This window comes from Taudactylus pleione, unplaced genomic scaffold, assembly GCF_031769625.1.
Source record: "Taudactylus pleione unplaced genomic scaffold, aTauple2 ptg000173l, whole genome shotgun sequence".
In the NCBI taxonomy this organism is placed as follows: Eukaryota; Metazoa; Chordata; class Amphibia; order Anura; family Myobatrachidae; genus Taudactylus; species Taudactylus pleione.
Genome location: NW_028284575.1, coordinates 5,794,051 through 5,807,510, shown reverse-complemented (window position 1 = coordinate 5,807,510; position 13,460 = coordinate 5,794,051). Strand labels below are relative to the sequence as shown.

The window sequence follows — 13,460 nt, the reverse complement described above, 5'->3', positions numbered from 1 at the left end:
AAAACCTTGGTTGTTATTCTGTTGACAATGCCGAGGCTAAGTACAAGCACGGAGTCTGCATCCCAGAAGTATTTGCAGGCCATGTAATCAGGATTACAGTTATCTTCTACTACAACCACTGCAAGAGACCATATATTGTACATGACTATGGATTGGGGCCACACACCTTCCTGTTTATCAGTGATATGCTCCAAAACCTCTTCATCTGGCACAAACTGCACCTGCAGGTTCCTGCTCCTGTTCTCTGCGTCGCGGCTCATGTCTGACAACCTGTAACAGAAGGACTTTACATTACAGCTTATTACTATCTTTTATACTGTAAGTAAGGAATTATTACAGCACTGCTCACAAATAAAGGCCGTAAAAAATACAAGCACAGACAGATAAAACAACAATAGAGGAGTAAGAAGATCATTCAAAAACATAAATCATTTCAACATCAAACACTGTGGAAGACGGGCCCTTAGTGTTGGACTGTAATAGATTAGGGCCTGCATCAGAGGTGAATGCTGTCTGTGCATACGTCCGATCCACACCGCGCATGCATTTCCATTGTTACAAACGAAAGCCGCAAAACCAATTTAGACGCAGAGAGAGGCAATGTCAGTGAGCATGTCTGGGGGGTAAGATAGGGGGGGTGGCTAGCCAGACACGGGTGCGTTACGTTCAGCAACTACGTATTTAGCCGCAGTTGCACCGATTTTCGGCAGCCCTGTCCAGATGAATAATATGAGCGTCCATAGGGCTGATGCAACGTTCAATGGTGCGTCTTAATACACAGAGTGGCGGATTAGCGCAGCAGACGGTGGGCGACTCTGTATGGATCCCATCGGCTTCTGCATTAATATAAAGATGCAGTCGTGCTGTGGCAGAAGATGGCGGTCACAGCTGCATTGGTGCCCACCTTCAAATCTGACCCATAATCACCTAGCAATGCATTCAAACATTAGCAGAGCCCTGCAGCACTAGCCTCACTAATTGCAACTGTAGTCTAGGGGCAGGCGCAGAGAGACCAACTGTATGACAGGCCCCATACACACATATGTATATACATACACATACACACACATATATATATATATATATATATATATATATATATATATATATATATATATATATATAATTACTAGGCACTGTGTATTCTTTAGGAAGCAAACTGCGTGAGTACAACAACACACTGTCATCTTGGCAGTATTAACATAGAGGAAGCAGATAAGCTATAGGTCCCCCCATCCTCCCCCAGCCTTGGATTGTGCCAGTATTACCGGACCTGCTCTCCCGCCAGCTCCCTGCCTGTCAGACAGGGGACAGGGTCCAAATCTGCAACGGCCAAACAGGAGGGAACCTATCATCCAGAGTCATGTAACTACCCGGAAAGTTTGGGCACCTGCACAGCTACTAGAGTCCCGGAAGTCAGTGCAGGCACCAATCAGAAAGCCGAAGAACGCAGCGCGATGACGTCGGTGCCAACAACGTGTGCTCCCTGGGCGCCGCCATATTGGATGTTGTGACTTGCGGGTGAGTACCCACTGTATCATTGCACGGTAAGACGACTGGAGGAGCGCTGCATACATGACGTGACTCGTTACATTCATGGCGGGGAGAGCGGCTGTGTGAGGGGAAAGGGTTATGTCTGGGCCTATTTCTCTTACTTGTTGGTACTTTTGAAAGTATAAAAGAAAACCCTCTCAGAATGGGTGGTCCCACAAGAGGTCTCCAGTTCCCAATGCCCACCTCCCAACCTTCTCAATCTCAGTGCAACAGGCACTGTGGGCCTGATTCTGACCCACTCCTGACCACATAGCCGGGTAGTGTGCACGCGCGAGCTCCAGAGCGGGTGAGCACTTCACTCGCAGCAAAACAGGGCAACTATCAATGTTGATCGACAGCTCGTCCCGTTTTGTAGGCGGGTCGGGGTGGGGGGGTGGCTGGCCAAATGGAGGCGTTCCCGAAGGAACGCCTGCCGTTTGGGGGTGGCCCTACTGACATCACACATGATGTCAGTAGTGAACTTCTTGCTCTACTAGAGCAGGAAGTTCACTGGGGCTTGCGGTGGACGAGACCCTACCACAAGGGTTTTGACGGAAGCCCGATGGTCTCGATAATCGCAACCATCGGCAGGCCGCCCGCACAAGTTGTGGGTGGTCACACACAGCTTAGTGAGCGGCCTGGAGGCCGGCCAAAAAAAAACAAAAAACAGGCCACCCTGATTCAGAACGAGCGCTCGCTATTTGCGAGCGCCTCTGGATAAGGCCCTGTGTCGCCATGGTCAGCCTTTTAGTACAATATAGAGAAGAGGTAATGACCCCTCAACCGGTGAGGACGCAGAATCAAGAGGCTATCATCTCTTGATACATGTACCCCATCCCCTAGTCACTAGAACAGATTAAAGTCTGATAACCATAATAATACTTTTCGATCATTTTTAGTGAGTGAGTTAAAATAAAAAAGAAAATTGCTTATAAACTATGGTAAATGGTAATATCTGGACTTATAGTTATTATTATTATTATTATAGTTAAACTTCTGGATATACTTAGTTTTTTCCAACCCTTACTTGCACATCTTGCCTTATACATAAATTCAACGTGTTCCACACCTATTCCCTAGTCTTGTGTATCTGCCCCGTTCTGTCGGGATGGTAACAATTGCGTAAGGTGATGTTGCGTATTTTGGCACCATCAGGTTTGTTGATCTTTTGTCCTACTGTTTCCATATGTATGTGGCGCAGCCCCTATGGGAGTTTACATCCAGTTTTACTGTTGAAGTAAATGTGTATATTTAACTGTACTCACTTTAGTGGTTACATCATTATAAATGTATTTTTCTAATTAAACAGGCCAGAAAACGGCAGAATGTCGGGTACACTAGCACCCAGGGAGGCCGGCAAGTTCATCACTGAGAAGAGCAGGGATGTGTTTGTGGAGCCGGAGGGGGTGCGCTCACTGGCCGAGAAGCTGTTTGAGAAGATTGGGCGGAAGGAGATCAGCCTGGCGGGATGGAAATCTCTCCATGAATTGAACCCACAGAGCTCCGGAGAAGACGCCGTCAGCTGGGTGTTCTTTGCAGACACTTTAAACTTCTCCTTCTGGTCTGAGGATGAAGATAAGAAATTCTTGGTCAAATACAAAGGCAAAGAGTACAGCGGCTATTGGTCTTTCTGTGCTGCGATGAACAGAGCCTTGGATGAAGGTCAGTGAGGGACATGCGGCATCTTTACATTCATTCACTCAGATCACACATCTGTTCTAGCTACTGTATATTCACCCCGGATTCAGACTTTTAAGCTGGCTACTGAGGAACATGGAACCCATAGGGCAAGTAAGTGTGGCTGTATACCACACTTGCAGTAGCTCCGGAACCCCTGTTTTTTTGTTTGTAGCCCCTTAGGACTGAGTAAACAAAAAAACAGCGAGTCCAAGTCGAGGTCTGGCCGCGAGGAGAGCAAGTTTGGCTGCCATTGCCAGTGTTTCTATGGTGTTGCAATGGCAACTCGCCTCCCACGCATGCTGGGGCAGTTGATTGACTCGAACCCATAAATTATTCAATTATATATTTAGATGCATTAATGTGAGAAATGACTTAATCAACTCTTAGAATGTAGCCGGTGTACAGGTGTAATTAATATTAGTTTGTAGATGCAACGTCAAGAGTGGCAGCTACTTGTGCACTGTGCGACAAACTGCCCTATATATGTCATTTTAGTGATCTGTGAAAACAAAGGGTTCAACCTATGGAAAATAATGCATGGGAGATGGGCATAATTCTAGCACCTGTCAGATTGTAACTCAGTTTCCTAGCGGTGTTGAGAAAATGAAAGCAAATGCCACCTTGTGCACCATCTTATTGATGAACATGCTGACATCAACATTCTAATTAATAAGAGGGTTTTTTGTTATTTCCCTTGGACCAGGCATACCCCTCACCACTGCTTCTTACTACTCCACCATAACCATGGACCAGCTGAGGCATGTAGTGCGCAGTGACTCCGCTTTTCCCTTACCGATGATCGAGGAACGTCTGGAGATCCTTCACCAGACTGGAAAGATTCTCACGGAAAAGTTCGGAGGCTCGTTCCTGAACTGCGTAAAGATGAGCGAGAAAAGTGCTGTGAGGCTGATGCAGCTGGTGGTTGAGAATTTCCCTTCCTATAGGGACGAAGGGGTCTTTCAGGTTAGATCATAGTTTTATAGTTGAACCTGCACACCGGTAGGCTTCATATATAATGCAGGCGTACAGTGGCTTTATGGTAAAATATCACTTCAGGAGATAGATCTCCTACAGACAATCCGTATCTGAGTTTGTACTTTGCTGAATGACCCATATGTACTGGAGATATTTTTGAAAAAAATTAATTTTGCAAACTGATCAAAACATTGGGAATCCTTGTGCCTTCCCGTCACGGTGTGTGGAAGCCATAGGCCACAACAGACAGACTGCTTCAAAGCATTTTACAGTAAACAAATATTGTTTTACGTAATTGGTCTTAAAGAGAAAGTTGTACCCTACAAATTATTTTGAGTGAGGGCATCTGAGAGCCCAAAGATTTGGCGTACTTTCTTTCTGGTATTTAGTTTTTGCAATATGGCACTTTTGTGTTGGCTACATGACGCCACTGTCCCAAACAGTCTTCAGTAATTTTCTATCCTCCCCTTACTTGCGTAGTATGTAAGGGATTGTCTGGTTTGTTGTGTTAACATTACACTGTAGATGTTGTCCAATGGGTGGTAAGATTGTATCCAGTAAGTGTATCTGTCTAGCCTTGATTGCTAAATCCTCAAAATCCCCAAACTTAACCAATGGTCTGTCCTCTTCCGATGTCAGGACCAGAAGGTGGCCTTCTACAAGCGTGCTCAGATCCTGGTAGGAGACACCTGGGGAGTACTGGAAGGAACCAATGACGGCTGTTTCCACGACATCCATAAAATAACCATGTTTGCTGACTACAGGATTCCTCAGGCCCTGGTCCATTTCGGAGCAATGAGATATTCAGAAGAGCTACTGAGAAAGCTGAAAGAAGGTTTGTACAAAGTAATGGCTTCCAGCCAAAGCAATACTACTGCACGTTTCCTGCTGTAACTTTAGGACAGTTATTCTCTAAGAATGGAGGAAGCAGAAAACGGAGAGTAAATTAGTGGCTTTAGGCCCTCATTCAGAGCCGTACGCTCTGAATGAGGGCCGGGCTCCATTTTCATGGAGCGTCCTCCTGGACGCTCGTATAGCTGTGGGTCACCACCCACAGGCTATACGAGCGTGCATTGTGATGGTCGCGATGGTCGAGACCATCGCGACCATCGAATTTGCGAGCCGGAGCCTGTGGTTGAGGTTTTCAACCGCAAGCTCCGGAGTTTTTTTGGCTCTATCAGAGCCAAAATCACTCCCACTGACATCACTAGTGATGTCAGTGGGCCGGCTTCTGACGGGAGGCGTTCCCGTGGGAACGCCCCCGTCAGGGAGGCACGCCCCCGGCACGCCCACCAAAGGGGGCGTGCTGTCAATCAACATTGACAGCACGCCCCCTTTGATCGGACACAACGAGCGAAGGACTTTCCTTCGCTCGTCGCGTCTGGCGCATGCGCACGACGGAGCTCCCTCCGTCGTGCGCATGCTCAGTCCATAACATCGACCCACTTGCGAGCGGACAGCCGCTCGCGAGTGGGTCTGAATCAGGCCCTTAGTTGGTTGATTGATGTCCCCTGATTAAAAAGCAAAGTACAGGAGGATTCATCAGCGAGCAATTGGCCAGAGAGACTCAATGCTATTTAATGGGGCTCCTCCCAATCATAATAAATGAATGGCAAATATACCTTTACAAGAAAAAGAAGAAGTAAAAATAAAGATGTATCAATTTTATATCATGGTAACACAATGTGCACTTTACTTATTAGTATAGAGAATATCTGTTGCCTTAAGACTTAAAATTAAACCCAATGCGGTAATCGTTCTTTGTCACACTTATACACACTTTATCTGGTAATCTAATGAAAGTGTGGGCGTTTTACTAATCATTATCCTTCCTTAGGTAAACTGTGGCTGGATTTATTAGGGATGAAAGTCTAACATTAATGAGTGCACAGATCTACCCTAGCCAGCAGGGAATTTAATGCAATTCAGTTATGCGCAGTGAGCGCCTGATTTAGCGGTGAAGATTGTTGTGGCGTCAGACGCAAGCGGCCGATGTTTTCAGTCTTCGTATGTATCTTGATGGTAACAGCCGTGGGATGTAGTAATGAATTTGGACTCAGAGACAATGTCAGTGGCCATTACTGAGTGGTAATGGGGGGGGGTTAGCCAGACGTGGGCGTGTCGCGGGCCACTTTTTCCACAGTTGCACTGAATTCTGTGGACATGTTTAGACGGACATCCTGCGCCTTCTTTGGGCTGGAGCAATGTCCGATGGTGCGACCGATGTTCCTCCAATGGTGCAGCTTGTTATGCAAAGCGGCGGATTAGTTGGCATCTCTACATAAATTATATCAGCTGCGGCATCAGCATAATGGGCAGTTGCTGTGCGGCAAAGGGCACAATGGCCCTCATTCAGAGCCGTACGCTCTGAGCAGAGCGCACGCTCTGCATGAGGGCCGGGCTCCATTTTCATGGAGCGTCCTCCTGGACACTCGTATAGCTGTGGGTCACCACCCACAGGCTATACGAGCGTGCATTTTGATGGCCGCGATGGTCGTGACCATCGCGACCATCGAAATTGCGAGCCGGAGCCTGCGGTTGAGGTTTTCAACCGCAGCTCCGGAGTGATTTTGGCTCTATCAGAGCCAAAATCACTCCCACTGACATCACTAGTGATGTCAGTGGGCCGGCTTCTGACGGGAGGCATTCCCGTGGGAACGCCCCTGTCAGGGAGGCACGCCCACCAAAGGGGGCGTGCTGTCAATCAACATTGACAGCACGCCCCCTTTGATCGGACACAACGAGCGAAGGAAAGTCATTCGCTCGTCGTGTCTGGCGCATGCGCACGACGGAGCTCCCTCCGTCGTGCGCATGCTCAGTGCAGACCATCGACCCACTTGCGAGCGGACAGCCGCTCGCGAGTGGGTCTGAATCAGGCCCAATGACCCTAATGATGCAACATTATAGCATTGGACTTGGCTTAGGGTTACTAGGGTTCTCCTGGTCTCCCAGGGGGTGAGTTAGATTTTAGAAGCCGGATCTTCCCAGTTTTGATTTGTCTGATTGCTGGAAGATTGTATCCTGACTATCTCCCTCACCTGTCTATAACCATCGACTTACCGTTTATTCCACTAATAAACCAAAACCCTTGGTAAGTGTAAGCGTACATGGAGCCATGAACTAATACAGTACTTGTACTAAGCAATTACTTCCAAGAATTTGCACAGTGCTTGTGTCCTTGAACATCGTGTGATCTATAAGTGTTATTCTGCTACCTTATGTACAGCGTGTTCTCCGCTCTTATTAGATTGTAAGCTTGTTTGCCTTATGTTTCTTGTTGTGTCTGTGCGTCATGACATCCTCAATGCATTGTGCAATATAATGGCACATTTGTAAAGATAACAGCTTAGCAGTGTTCCAAGATAAAGCCTGCACAGATGTTTTATGGGATCTGGTGGATTTAAATTGGTTCCTACAGCTAAGGTGGAGATGTGTATGGGGTGTCATTGTGTCCCAGTGCAATATTCTAGTCACTGACAAACCTCTTCACAATGAGGAGTCATAACTCAGGTACTAGCAGCTGGACAATAGTACACACCTTGGTAAAGGAGCCTGTCTGGTTGTAAAGCTCTGTCTGTTTCCAATGAGCTACATGGATCCCCTGGCACTTACCTAGTGTGTGTAGTGAGTACTTCTTCATGTGGTCCAGTCCACCTTGGCTGTAGGGAAGATTCCCTCTGATACACTGGGATGTAGACCTGGGCGGTGTCTAGGGACAAATCTGATCAGGTTCCTTTCATGGTGTCTCAATGACCTGAGGGTTTATCCTAGTTTTTCTACTAGTGGTGGTTGTCCTCACAGCTATAGGAAACGTACTGGACAGTTTCTTCCCTGTTTCTGCACATATTCTGGCAAGTTTACTATTTACAGATGTGTCCTTAGGGGCATATTCAATTTGAGGCAAAAAGTCTGAGGTCAGACTTTTCGCCATCGTCACCGTTTTATTGGCCGCGGGCCTGCTTATCCCCGTATTCAATTAGGATCCGTCGAAAACGGGACCCGGCGGAAAGGTAAGTAGCGAAAAGTCCTGTCAGTTTTAGGGGAAATCATGCTGTCACCCTCCCAAAAGATGTCCTGACATGGGGGATCACTATGCGTACCCCCGATTTGGCCAGTTGAAGGTAGTCGGGGTTATTAATAGCCTCGGCAGGTGCATAAATGCGGCTTTAGAAGAAGTGGTGAAGAATAGCACTTAGGATTTTTTTGGGGAAAAATAAGTATGTCTATCAAATTTGGGGTACATGAAAATAGGTACAAGCATATTTTGAAGTCCCTAAAGTGATTTTTAAAAATTCTTAAAAAATACACCTGCTGCAACCACCCGCATTCTAGAAAACGCCTGCCGCATACATTGGAAGCCCCCCTGAATTAATTTCGCTAGGTTAAAAGTTTGTTCCCCATTTTTTATTTTTTTTTCACCCCCAAACTTAAAGTACATTTTTTGGGGTGTCCTTGGGAATTTTTGGAAATTTTTTCGTCACTTTTTTTTGCCATGTATTACATGGTGAAAACTTATCCCTGTTTTTTATCAAAGACTTTTCGCACCGGTGAAAAGTCTTTGAAATTGAATACGGGGATAATTGAAAATGGCGAAAATTACGTCACGATTTTTCGCCCCATATTGAATACGGCCCTTAGCCTCAATACGCCCATGTGGAATGAGATGCCAGGCGTGACACTGTCGCCAGGTCCCGTGCGACTCGGCTAATGCCAAGTATCGTTTTCACCTGAAAATGCATCTTAATCGCAGTGCGATGGGTACTGCACTGATTAATGTGATCTATGTGACACTGTGTGCGAGTCTATATACGAAGCACAATAGAACTTGGTGTGGAAAAGAACCGTGACTGGGTCATTGTAGCACTTCACATACACAGTCAGACTCAGTCGCACACAGATGTACAATTGTCACGTATGAAATAAATCCATGCAGTCTCCGTGCGTCTTAGTTGCATAGCGTCTAAGACGCATTTTCGGGCAAAATAGACACTCGGCGCAAGCTGAGACGCATGGGACCTGGCGCGTCGAAAACGACTGTTTGGCGCGACTGCAGCTATTGTGTTTGAGGACACATATGTGCAACCTATTTTGTTCTTCTGCGTTCCCCAGGAGCTTGATGATAATACGGACAGTGCTAACTCCTGGAGGTAGAAAGAAATACGGGTGTTGACCATAGCAACAAATGAAATTGTAGATATTTTATAGAATGTACTAGGTAAATGAAAGCTACAATCTGATTGGTTTCTTTTCCTTTTTTAGAACTCGCAGTAAATCCACCCCCTAGAATCTTACATAGTTATCTGATCTTATTCTTACTGGTGTGCCGAAGCTGTAAGTGCAAATGAAAGTTCCTGCTGAGTGAGGTCATCTGCCTGGCCTACACTGTCAAGCTGGCATATAGTCAAATCTGATCAAGCTGTTGTGTAATGGCACCAATCCTGGCTCACAGCAAGAATCATCCCTCCTTTTCCAAACGTGGTCACTACGTGGTGCATGGGAGCAGGTCCTGTGGAATCGTCTAGCAGCCATCCGTTGGTTTCTGTAGTTCTATTTAATATGACTCCAAAAAGCATAAAAGACATAAAAAAAAAAAAAACTTACATAGTGTAGTCAAATAGACATGAATATAACACAAAAATAAATAAATGCTCGTACAGTGTAATAGAAAAAGATTTGCTTATCTGAAAACGGCAAGTTCAACCAACGCGTTTCGTCAAAGATGGAGCTGTCAAAGAGAGGTAATGGCATTACTCCTGAGGACGTCTGAGGGATGAGACACAGGGCCTGATTCAGACCCACTCGCTATTTGCGTACGCTCGCTCCCAGCGGATGCAAATTCGCCAAAGTGATGGCATGGCAGGCGATCGCACGGCAAGGCATTAGCACGCCCACTATGTCTTGACGTGCGATCGCTTTGTGTGTGTAGACGCCCACTAGCGCACATCATCTACAGGAAGTGTATTGAAGCATCGGTACATCGGATACCATCGGAAGCGAACGCAGCACTTGTGGTTGACTATACCCTGCCGCAAGCACTGCGAGCACTTCAGTGTGAAATACAACCAGGTGACGTGTACAATGACGCTGCCTGTTAAGTATGCACGCCTCTGAAACGGCGTTGAGATGCTCAGGCACGCCTGCGTTCACACCTCCACTCCCCCGTTTCTAGTGGCCTGTCCATGTTACCACCCACAAACAGCTTCTCCTGTCACTCTGCTGGGCAGTCTATACGCAACAAGCGACCACTCCCCGATCTCTCGCACTAGTTCGAACTTTTACATTGTACAAGCATTTATGTTTTTAGTGTTATATTCATGTCTATTGTATTACACTGTATGTTTTTTTTTTTTTCCGTCTTTTATGCTTTTTGGAGTCATATTAAATATTAATAATTTCACCGCTAGGACTAGATGTAGAACCATTTCCAAGCAATCAGATATTAGTTTACTATAGTGTGCTAACCCGACGTATAGCGCACATCTCCTTTGTTTTGGTGTCTGTGCATACGTGCAACAGGTATTGCGGTCTCGCTCACAGATCCTCCCACCCCACACCCACCCCCATGCTGCGGCGTCTGGGGAGGGATCGGTGGCTTTGTCGCCCCCGTTTTCCGGGAGGGAGGATGCCAGGGTCTGTGTCAAGACCCGGTCAGGCTACGGTAGGCTTCAGCCTTCGCAGCCTGGCCAAAGGAGCAACCACGGTGATCAATGGTTGCGATGGTGATTCCAGGGTCGCAGCGCCGCGCTGGCACATGCAGCAAGGAGGTGCTTATTTCCTACACACCATCTGCTGCATTAGCATTGTAGATGGACAGAATTACACAGCCACTTATGTGCGACTCTGCAATTCCATCCATCTCTGAATCAGACCCACAGTACGGTATCACGGCAGACAGGAGAGGAGCAGGTACCAGAGACAAAGTGGGTATTCATGAAAGCTTGGAGAGAGAGAAAATTGTGAGAGACAAAATACCAACCAATCAGCTCCTGTCATTTTTCAAAGTGACCGTTAGGAGCTGATTGGTTGGCTCTTTATCTCTCACAATTTTATCTCTCGCCAAGCTTTCATGAATATCCCCCAAAGCCCATAAATGTCTCTTACCTAGTGGCAGCCGGGTAATGACTGAATGAGGCCAGTGGGCGAATTCTCTGCCAGTGGCTGCAATCCTGAGAGGGAAGGCAAACGTACAGACCCTGGAGACTGCCACAATGCAGACTATAGAGGACCAGGTCAGGTCACAATGGGGGGGAATTCATTTCAGCGCGATGATGAATTGCCGCGGGAGGGAGCTCCCGCAGCTATTCAATTCAACGCGCTGTGGGCCTGGTCGGGAAGCAGGTAAGTCAGAGAATGCCGGTTCTCATGACTTAACCTGGGTGTTAAGGCGCGGTAACCGGCATTCTCCAACTAAAGTGCCGGGCACACGGCTGTTGGCGCCGCACTAAGCCGGCACTTTTGTCCGATTTCTCCTCGCATCCCCAGGGGCGAGGAGAAATCCTTTGCCCGCCCAAAGAGCACGTTGAATTGAATAGCTGCGGGAGCACCCTTCCGCGGCTATTCACCATCGCACGGAATTTAATTTCCCCCAGTGTACATAGTGTAAGCCAGGGCTCGACAAATCATGGGGGCCAAGTCGCCATGGCTACTAGATTTTGCAGTGAGGGAGGAAGCAGATCCTCATCAGCTCCAGCGGAGATTCGTGCCTTTAGTATTGCGGTGTTCATATCATGCACAGGAGTGCATGTGCTGAGTGTCGCCTACGGTAACTGCTGTGCCTGTGTCCGTCCCGGCCTGCGCTGACAACTCCTCTCCATCCTGGCCTGCTCTGATCCCTGCTGTCTGTCCCAGTCTACGCTGATCCTCCTGTATTGTCCCGGCTGTCTACTGTCTGCTATCTCTGGCTGTATAGAGCTCTCTGATAGTAGGGTCTATGTGTGGCCGGGGATTGCGGAGCGGCTTCAGAGGGATAGTGGTATGACCACGAGGGGAGGGGGTTTGTTGTACTTTCTGGCACCATTATTTTATGTAAAATGTGATCTGTTATTACTGGAGGGTGGGGGAGTGGAGGAGGGGAGCTGTGCAGAGCAGTGAGGGGGCCTCTATTTTACTGTTTCCATTCAACTGTGACCATTTTGTGGACTAGTATAGTGTGTGTATAACACACAGAGCTGTGCTCCTCACTCACTCCTGGAATTTTTTGGGGGGGACGGTGGTCTGGCTCCTACACTTTCATCCTGACTCCTAGATGTTAGAAAAATTTGTCAAGCCTTAGTGTAAGCCTACGGTAATCTACTGGTCAAGTAATAACACCTGATGCTGCCACTTTCCTGCCATAGCGGGTGGATATACATTTTGCTAATTTAACCGCGATGGCACCATCGGCACCTCTGGTAATAACCTCTCTGTAACATGACTGACTACTGGCTTGGCATAACCGTTTATGTAGCAAGTCGCTGTAATCTGTTGCCATGTGCTTTGCGTACAGGTTGGCTTTTCAAGAATGGAGATCGCGAGGAAATGGAGATCCGCGGTTGTTCCATTTGGGCGGTGGAACTGATCTGTGAGCGCCTGCGGGAATTATTCCAGGAGAAAGGAGAGAACATGAGCAATGAGTTCAACCCCGTCCTGATCGACCACTTCCTCTGGGACTATGCCCGGGACTACAGGGAGGAAATCAAAGTGGTTCCTTTCCACAGGGTCCGGTGCATATACTATTAATGGATCCCGAAAGACGTCCAACTAATTTCAGCTCTTAATCCAGTTCCAGACTTGAATTAGGTCTTTGCACTGGAGTTCTCAGTACGTTGCACTAATTTTGTTATAAAATATCGATAAATACCTGGTAATTGTGTCCCATCTGGAAATGAATTTGTCACAGAGCAAAGTGTGCTGAGACCGTATACGGATCATCTTCTATCGAACATCCCACCTGCACCTTAAAACGGTCAGCTCTGCGGTGCACTAGTTGCATTCACAGCAGCTTGAAAATATATCTACAAAATTATATAAGGGCCAAAGCCTTTCATGGTGTGACCACAGCAAACACTAAAAGATGGATACTTCTGTAATAAGGAAAGGCTACACAAAAGTAGGCATCAGCATAAATGATGTTATTTGCCTTTATTGAGATGTTTCGGGACAAAAGCTGATAGGATGGGACATCAAATGAGTTCCCAGAGATACTTCCCAATGATACTCATAATAAATTTGTACAAAATATGAAATGAGTCCGTGCTATTTTATTTGAACACCGAAAGTCTGTCATCTACACG

At 46.9% G+C, this 13,460-nt stretch overlaps 2 protein-coding genes across 9 annotated transcripts in view; one reads left to right on the top strand and one right to left on the bottom strand.

The window, feature by feature from the left end:
• The window catches only part of ORC2 (origin recognition complex subunit 2), a 26,110-nt gene extending 24,333 nt beyond the window's left edge, over nt 1–1,777 (bottom strand). The window contains exons 1-2 of one of the 3 annotated variants that reach the window (XM_088475508.1): nt 1,738–1,777; nt 167–270 (exon numbers count right to left, since the gene is read on the bottom strand). In XM_088475508.1, coding sequence (XP_088331634.1) covers nt 167–260 — 94 coding nt within the window. In that variant the 5' untranslated portion in view covers nt 261–270; nt 1,738–1,777. Of the gene's footprint in view, nt 1–166; nt 271–1,171; nt 1,236–1,273; nt 1,423–1,737 lie in introns of those variants that run through there. The other 2 variants (XM_088475509.1, XM_088475510.1) reach the window with 2 other exon arrangements.
• LOC148521205 (queuosine 5'-phosphate N-glycosylase/hydrolase-like) lies at nt 1,448–13,460 on the top strand. Of its 6 annotated transcripts, none has more exons than XM_088475514.1 (5): nt 1,448–1,521; nt 2,843–3,195; nt 3,917–4,176; nt 4,828–5,023; nt 12,674–13,460. In XM_088475514.1, the coding sequence occupies exons 2-5, from the start codon at nt 2,859–2,861 to the stop codon at nt 12,904–12,906; spliced, it is 1,026 nt and encodes a 341-aa protein (XP_088331640.1). In that variant the 5' UTR covers nt 1,448–1,521; nt 2,843–2,858; the 3' UTR covers nt 12,907–13,460. The 6 variants fall into 6 exon arrangements, with proteins under 6 accessions (XP_088331640.1, XP_088331641.1, XP_088331638.1 ...); XM_088475515.1 differs by lacking the exon at nt 1,448–1,521 and adding an exon at nt 1,524–1,547; XM_088475512.1 differs by lacking the exon at nt 1,448–1,521 and adding an exon at nt 1,552–1,616.

Bases quoted from the DNA above. Each gene is read 5' to 3' on its own strand.
- LOC148521205 (XM_088475511.1), top strand. From the start codon at position 1,633: ATGTCTGGGCCTATTTCTCTTACTTGTTG. The intron at 1,662-2,842 runs GTACTTTTGAAA...CTAATTAAACAG, and splicing joins CCTATTTCTCTTACTTGTTG to GCCAGAAAACGGCAGAATGT. The intron at 3,196-3,916 runs GTCAGTGAGGGA...CCCTTGGACCAG, and splicing joins GAACAGAGCCTTGGATGAAG to GCATACCCCTCACCACTGCT.